Source organism: Myzus persicae, unplaced genomic scaffold (genome assembly GCF_001856785.1).
Source record: "Myzus persicae strain clone G006 unplaced genomic scaffold, MPER_G0061.0, whole genome shotgun sequence".
Taxonomy (NCBI): Eukaryota; Metazoa; Arthropoda; class Insecta; order Hemiptera; family Aphididae; genus Myzus; species Myzus persicae.
Window position 1 is genome coordinate 185,118 of NW_019103528.1, and position 9,365 is coordinate 194,482.

Genomic DNA, 9,365 nt, shown 5'->3' on the forward strand with positions numbered 1-9,365 from the left:
AATAATATTATAGGTATGTTTGTTATCTACAGCTGATTATTATTTCTCGTCATGAAAAATTAAAGTATTAGGTATATAATAGGTTCTATTTGTTTTACTGCTGTTTTTGATACTCTTTGACTTTTTCTAAATTATAAATAAAATTACAAAGACTTCTATCCTTATCCCAAGTCCCAAAGTATCAACTAGATTAAATTATGTAACAGAAACCATCCTTTATGTAAAACGTAATAATAGTCACAAAATGATATTCATACACAAAACACATATAATATATGTATCATGAATCATGATTCATGGTACAACTATCAAGTTCTTCGTTCCACTCAGGAGCTAAAATTAGAAATTTTAAAGTAATATCTTTTTTTAAATTTTTATAATATTTTTAATACCTATTGCTAAAAACTAATATTTTTTTATTTTTAAATAAATTTTCACGTTAAAAATTAAATGTTAAAACTATACATTTTGACATTTAGTATAATTAATCATGTTAAATAAATTGTATTATAATTTAGTATACTAAAATACTCTCTATCTTTGACTTACTCTGTATTATTTGTACCTACTGTTTAATTTATCACATGTATACCAAACATTTTGATCTGCAAACTCCATAGGTACATTCAAAATGTAATATGATTTAATGTTCAACCGTTAAGTACGTATCTCAACGATATTCGGTCCCGTGAAAGGGTTAGTTTCTTTGTGGAATTCGACTCGGCCAGGGGCAACCTTGGAAAGTCAAAACTGAAGAGGTTTCATTTTACCATGGACTCGACAGAGGGGGAAATCGGACTATTTTGTACAAGTTTAGTCAAAAAAAAGCAAAATCCACCCTAAATTCATTCGCTGCAAGTTCAAAAGTCTGTACAATTTAATCATCTGATGGGACCATCAAAGGCACATTTCAGACGACACCGTCGAGTGCTTTTCGTTTGGCGTATGGTCCGCGTTCAATAAAAATATGGATTTTTCAATTCAATAACCCTCGACGCAGACCGTGCGTTGCCATTGATAAATTGTTATTATTGTCGTTGAAGTGGGCACCGTGGCGATTACATTAATTGGAATTCGACCGGTGAAGTGGCTGCCGTTGTTGGAGAGGATATTATAAAGAAAAATACATTGGAAACATGGTCTTTTAATATTGTGGTTCGTGAAAGTTCTTGTAAGGATTATGAACAACATTTTTTTTTAAATACACAATTGTAAAGACACGATGAGTGACTTAGTATTTAGTTTGCTTATTTATCCATCTATTAAATAATGTACAATATTATATCGAGTCTACCTACCCAAATCACACATAATTTGTAAGACTTAGATTGTGGTACGCTATATTATAAGCATAAATAAACTATAATAGTAATACTTGTATACTGCAATACTAAGTAAAATAAAAAAATCTATTTAATTAATATTCCTGGGAAAAGTACAAAATAATTACTTTCACTTTGTTATATACAGATTAATATCAATATTAATAATTAACGTGAATAACAAAATACGTTTTTCGAGCAGTTCCATAACATGAAAACTTTTCATTTCGGACCATACATTTTACTGTACCAAGTCAATGCATAAGTTCTCATTCATTTTCAACATAGGACAATTAAATTATACTTAGGTATACATTTATGTCAGAAATTTGAAAACCATGTCAATGTGTGAACATTTTGTCATTTTGTCACTTGTCTTTGCTAAGGTACGTCGACATTTTTAATATTGTAGTAGAAAGAAGTAATCGTGTTAAACAAGAAATATCAAGTGGAACTTATTTACTGCTAATAAACTACATTTTGTGTTTAAAAAATGTACATATGAGACAGTAAAACGTATAAATTGCTGATTTTCAAGATAATAATAACAAAGTATGAGTGTAAGTTAGATTATATTTAGTAACCAACAATTACAGTAATTTTATTTACAAATCAATGTGAGGTGGGTAGGATATGATTATAAAATGAAGTATCTATATTTTATGATTAGTTTTCAACTCTGAACATAACTCATCAGTGGCATGCACAGTGGGGTTCACTAAATAAAAAGGTGAAAATGTTTTTTATAAAACATTTATATATATTTAATATATAACCTCCTGCCTTCGCTGAAAGTTTTTTTATACGCCTCTACTCGATATATCATATTATGTCTATAAGAACATAATGATTACAAAATACAAAATACGTCATATTTAATATTTTTAACTCCTAATGGTTTGGTTACACTTATAGATAAAATGTGTCCATGTGTAAATTATGCAACATTGCAATTAGCTGGTAATATTTTTTAATGTACTCCAAAATGTTCAACTAGCTTATTACAATAAATATCCATGGTGGCGTGGTTCATCTAATACTATTACTTTATCACGACTTAAAGAAAATGTTATGTCTTCCACGACAACAAAGCCAAATAAATATTTTCATAATCATAAACATCTTATTTATTATAAATTTACAAAAAATAATTAAAATCAAGTCTGATATATTAACTAAAAACTACCTTTCACGCATACAAATGAAGCTTCAAATTGTAAAATGTTTAAATTATTCATTATATTTTTAAATAAAAAGTATATGCGTATTACAAAAAATAAAATAATATTGTAATTAACATTCGTTAAAATATCTTAATTATTTAGCAATACTAATTTATTGTGTATTTCGCGTAGCTTTATAAAAACGTAATTTTTTTCATGGATACGAAAATGAAACATGTTTTTAATGTTAATTGCACTGCACAGGTAGGTCTACTATACGATTGAATTATAAAATATTTTATTCGAAGTTGTAAGTGCAATCATTTATTATCACGATGAATTTTGTTGAGAGCAGTTTATTTCTCGTTATTGCTTTTGCTTTCTGTATGTAATCGATAATAAGGCGAATTCCAAGTAGAGAATATTTTTTCCATTTTTATTTTTCGCCGTCGGGCTTGCGTCAATATACCTATTAAATATTTTTTACGACCGTCTCGCGTCGTGTCTGTCGGACGAGAAATTATCGCTGTACCCGTCCCGCCACCAGCAGGGGTACGTGTGTAATTTTTACGCCCTATAAACGAACCACAACCACTTGCGTGTGCGTGTGTGTGTGTGTGTGTGTGTATGTGTTTATACTATAATATATATATATATATATATATTATATATTGTATACGTACGCTGGCTATATCATAGTGGACCTAAATCAATGCCAAAATTTAGATTAATAAAAACCCCGCGCCGTCGTCGAAAGTATCCCGCGTTGATCCAGGCGGTGACACGACCCCGTGTTAGCGGCGGCGGTGGTGCAATAGACGCGTCGGCGGGGTTGATGAATAGCGGAGCAGCGTTACCCTTCCCACCCAGGACGTAATCCAAGCACGATGTCGTGTGCGTGTTTGCGTGTGTACGTGCACGAGTGCGTGCGTGAGTGTGTGGACACTGTATAGCAGAGTATACATATGTATGGGGGTGGGTAGTCGTGGTTAGCTTTGCAGCACGCGTTTTGGATTAACAGCCACGGTGGTGGGTGGGGGGGGGGGGTTAAGGGATGGGGGATTAGTGGATTTCCCTCCGAGCCCCGGACGAGGCTTTACACATACTTGCGATGCGCGAGACGACGGGCTGACATCGCCCGCAAAGAACCGGCAAGTCTTTGTAATAATTATTAAAGAAACCCTTCAACGACGCAAACATTTTAAACCTGCGCCAGCGTTTCATTTATATACCCGAATTCGAATAGCTGTGATGTGTCACAAATGTAGGTGTATCATAGTGGCGTGAACGGCCATTGATGATTTCTGAATTTCAATTTTTCATTTTGATACAATAGATTTCCAATCTCTGCATGAGAATAAACAAATATTTTTAAATATCTAAAAACCGTATGATTTGTTTGCGTGGCACGTCATAGATCAAAAGTCATTTTAATATTTTTAACGGCCGAATATATAGGGAGACACGAACATTAAAAATATTGCTGTGCTACAAAACACATAGATTATATTAGTTTTAAGTTGTTGGTTAATACTGTTAGTGAACAAAACAATCATCTAAACATTTGTTAAAATATTTGACAACATCGGATTCAATCTGAAGTTATTAGACTACGTTTGGTTTAAGTTAAATACGATTTGCAAAATCTTAAAGCCAATGACAATAAAAAATATTGATTTTATAACTACAAAAATAAATACTATCAATTTTGTTTTATCATTACTTATTTAAATATTTTTATTAAACTTTACAGTTAAACCAAATATTTAAATACAACTACTTTATTAGTACCTTCCTATATTTATATACAGACTATTTTCACATCGTATATTATTATAATAAATACTATATCTATAGGTATATAAAGTTCGGAATTCCTATAAATTTAAATTTTAACCTCAGATTTATTAATGTCTAATTCAAAAAAAGCTATTATTACCGTAATTTGTTTTTATTTCGTAGATGGGCACACCACACAACAAACTACTAAATCTAACAAAAACAGTAATGCCCGTTTTGTCCATTTTCGTAACACTAAAAGGACCTCACACAGCGATACTCACTCGAGTTGAAATAATGTAGTTTAATAGCTTAATGTCCATTTTGGTGGTTTTTTTTTACCGTTTTCCCCGTTAAAAGTCCTAATCCCCAACGAATCGTTGTCGCGAAAACCCGTTATTATGGTATATATAATTTTACGAAAGTTCCGTATCCCCACTGATCCCCTAGGGGTAGTGGGGCAAAAGCGTTTTTACTACCGAAGCGAAATACCTTGTCCCCCATCTGGGTGTACGCAAATCCCAAGAGAGCCGCAGGGATAACTTATCGTATATATAATGTCACTTCTCCCCTTCATCCACGTGTTTGTTTGCTTCCATCTTAAAACATTCGAACAACAAACATTAAAGTTTCCTGAAAAAGACAGAGCCAGACATCCCTTATATTTCTATTTAACTCTCCTACCTCCTGCAAACAAAGTTTTTTTTTGTATTCTATTGATTGTCTTTTCCAGTCACACCAGTCAATATACTAACATATACAAGTATATATTTCGATGTATAAAATAAACAACAGACAAATAGATTTATTTAAAGTCACTATGCATTATACCAGTACCATAAATCTTTTATATAAATTGTCGTGAACTCAATTTAATTTGATTGATTTTATTTTATCTAATTCGACAATCTACAGGATACAATATTATTATAAAGTTGTATGTAATTTATTAATTTATAAAATATGTTATATTATCTTCAAAATTCCTAAGAATAAAACGCTGTACATACTTAATTAAAGTTTAGAACAAAATTGATTACTACCAACCAACCCTTATTATTATTATTATTATTTTGTAGTTGGCTGTATAGTGACGTTTTCGGAAGGAAATCTTCTAAATCCTTGGAAACTTTGTATTATATATAAGTCTTCTCTCGTCCTTTTTGCAGTTTGGAATAGCGCCGAATTGCGTTTAGAAAAAGTACCCAGGTCCCACAAAAGAAGGTGGACATGAAGGAAGGGGGATGGAAAAAAACGTGTCGAAAGTAATTTCGAAAGGCAGAGGGCGAGCTCCTAGCGCGTGGGGAAAATGGCACGGCAAATGGGTTACACGGCGCCCTATACGTGGAGAGAGGGATGGTCTGAGTCAGAGCGAACTAATCAGCCGGTTACTTTTGCGCCGGAGGGGACAAATCGCCACCACCACTTCCGGGGGCACCTCGTCCGTAGCCGTATACACGTGTACATATATATTATATTCCTGACCGGCGCCAAGTGATTGATGCGTGCAAACGAAAGCGCAAGACGTTTTTATTTCCGAAAATGTCCCACCTGACAGCCGGAGAGTAGGCGAACAATAATAATATATTATATAACGTGGCTCGCGTGTAACCAGTAAGCAAATGGTCCATTAACCGGAAATAAAAATCGTAACGCACCTTCCGGTTTTTATCACTCCGGGCGGTTTTTGCAGCGCACGAACACCACCGTCATCGGGGGTGCCGATGAAATAATCCTCCATCTAAATGCGTTTTACGACGGACTATATATACTGCGTACGTTACATAAGGCATTTAATTGGGCCCATGAGAGTGGCTAGAAATAGAACTAGTAATAGGTTTGCCGAGGTTAAAAAGATAAATACAAATATATATAATATTATGTAGTATGTACCCCACTGCAGACATTAATCATAATATTTGTATCCCATTCGATCATCACGTTTCCACACTACCGACTAGGTGTCGATATGTGGAAATTATTCTAAAACCAGAAAATTTGTTCAAATATTAAAAACAAAAAATAATAAACCCTGAAAACAATACGAAGACAATGGCGGTTTAACGTAAGTCTCACTTGCTCACGTTTAAAACAGGACGTTTCCAAGGTATTATCGTTATACATTTTAAAATCAATAAATTTAAAAGTTTTAATAATACACATACAACGATTACACAATTAGCATAAACTATATAATTTCAATTTTTACATTCTTGTAATACGATAAGTGATAACTGATAACCTATTATTTACCTTTTAATATATTTTCAATTGCAATTTGTAACTAGTTTTTACATTATTGTAATATATTTATTGAATAATTAACTAGCTAATATAACAAGTTCAATAGTAACTAATTTTGCGAACAGTTTTTCTTTACAATTGAACTACCGTTTAAAATAATAAACATAATCAGCAATTTAGAGTTCCATCTGAATAAAACATATATTCTAAACATTTTGCTACATATGAACCAATCCTTTTATAAGAAAAGTTGTTCTGTATTTAACTAAAGAAAATACATACCATTCTAAATGTAATAGATATATCTCTGGCTTCACATTAAATGAAACACAAAAATTATTTTGAAAAATTAAAATGTGTATATTTATATCAATTTAAATCAAAACACCAATATTCTATAACCATGTAATTACTTGAATGGGACGTTCGTTGGCAAAATCGTTTGATTGGGGAAGACATGCAGAATTATTTAAATGACATCTTAACAAGATAAAGTGTCAAATTAGAGTAATTAGCTTTATGACGATAAAAGGGGGCGAATGTCTTCGTCAAACAAAATACACGCGTTGTATAATAAATAATGAAATCGTCAAGCGACCCAAACCGTGCGATCTGACAGTCTATCTTTTTCATACGATATGGTTAAGTGTATAACATGCCTGTGCGCTACGTCAGTTATCATTACCTACTTTAAATCCATTCATTAACGTCTATAACACTATTTAATTTTTAACATACTAAAACCGTAAAAATCATTTCACAGGATGGCGGGGAAATATCAAGGAAACGATCGCAAAAGGATGGTGGAATCTAAATACGGAACGTACGGACAAGGACGTGGCTCTAGACTCGGGCGAACAACGACCAAGAACACCGGACGAGGAGGTAAATCGATGGCCTAAAGGGACGGGCAGACTTATGCAATAAATGTATTTTTCCCTGGAGACTTCTTGGCAAGCTTTTGCCATGAGCCCATGAAACTCAACACCACGTACCGACCATATTAATTTCCGCCTTATTAAATAAGTTCGTAGTATACCGGACTTTTCAATTATTTGGATAGAAAGTAACAGCGAACCTGTAAGGCTATAACTGCTATAAGATATAATTTATTCACTTGGCAAAATACAGTAAAATTGGAAACGAGCAATAAACTTATACTCACCTTAAATGCCCCGTTGTCCGTTGAACATCATTAAATAAAATACTATACTATACTTATGTTGAATGTTACCAGTGAACTATAATATAGTATACCTATAGTATAAGCAAATAAATCATAAAAATACTTTTGAATACCTAGTGAATATTTTTATGTTTATGGACTATTTTGAAATATTCGATTTATAAAACTCAGTTAAATACCTATTTTATTTAGCGTTATTATAATCGTAATTCTGAGATCTTACTTACACATAAGGGAAATTCACTAAGAACATTATTAAATAACGAATATTTAGTTGTATAATATATTATACAAAATATGATAACCAGAAACTGCAGTAAATAAATTAAATCCTATACAAAACAACTTTAGATTCTTATCTAATTGTTAATAAAAACCAATTAATCTAAAAACTTTTAGAATAAATATTATACAAACTTACAATGAAGTTGTCTACAATATATTAGTTATAGTTTATCGTCAGCATTTTTTTGTGGTGTATCAAGTATTCTAAAAGTTATGTTAAATTCATGATAATAAATTGTATTTGGTTGAAAATTTAACATGAATTCAATATTTTTAACAAGTTGAAATTGCTAGTTAACCATTACTTTTTGAATGAAATGTCAAAATATAAAAATTAACCATTAAATGCATTTTATGGTATAAACATGTAATGGCCCAAGTAAGTCCAACGTGAACAAAATGTGTTTTGAATCTATAATTATTTATTGTAACTAATGAATTAGGGACTAATGACGTTTTAAGCAATTCACCGAAAAAAATTTTTAAAAAAACTATCTTCATATACCTAGATCATGATTAAAACCACAATTTGACCTCCTTTGTTGATTTATTAACATTTTTTCAAATTAGAATACATTATAAAAAACAAATAGATTTGCTGAAACATTTTTAAGAAACATGATTTAACAATTAAAAATTAGTTTTATTTAATTGTACTTTTCGATATCAATATAAAATAAAAAAGTTTTAACTCTTAATTTAACTCTAAGTATTAAATACCTCTAAAAATCACAACTGTTCCCATTCTCATAAGTAAAATCTATTTTAATTAAGCATTTTAATTTTTAAGCACTATGCTATTTTAAACATATATTTAATATCGTATAAAGTTACAAGTGAAAACTAACCACTATCACGCAGGACACGAGACCGACCCAAAGAAAGGGCGACGGTGACGCCCAGAAACCCTCACGCTTTTAAGACTGCTAGATGACAGTATGAGCGCATACAATGATCAAATTTCTCAAAAAAAAAAAGTATGCAATTAATGAAAACATTTATATTTAATTTATCATGGGTACAACAACACATAAATAAATCAATACGTAAATTATCAAAAGGCTTTACGTGTTTTGTTCGTATAAACATACGTAGGTACATTTAATATAACGAGTAGGTGTATTAATATTTAATAATACAAATGTAAATTATATAGTTGTCACCGCAAAGCGTTATGCGATAATAAATCAATGGCTCCCGTTGTAGTATAGAAATTACATTTTGGCCATAACAACATTTAAAATCGAACAGCAAACATTGCTTAAAAAATATATACAAAGTACTTGGGACTTGCATTTTTTATGCAAAAAATAAAGCTTCAAACTTAATAAACAAAAAGATTTTTTTTGTTTTATCTATTTTTTTTTTTTTTTTTTTTTTTTCAAA

At 31.3% G+C, this 9,365-nt stretch overlaps 1 protein-coding gene across 1 annotated transcript in view; it reads left to right on the plus strand.

Annotated features, from left to right (window-relative positions):
• The window catches only part of LOC111034668 (choline O-acetyltransferase), a gene marked incomplete at its 5' end in the record, with an annotated part of 57,801 nt that overhangs the window by 15,511 nt on the left and 32,925 nt on the right, over positions 1-9,365 (plus strand). The window contains one exon of the mRNA XM_022315982.1: positions 7,272-7,393. Within this exon, the coding sequence (XP_022171674.1) occupies positions 7,272-7,393 (122 nt within the window). The remainder of the gene's footprint in view (positions 1-7,271; positions 7,394-9,365) is intronic.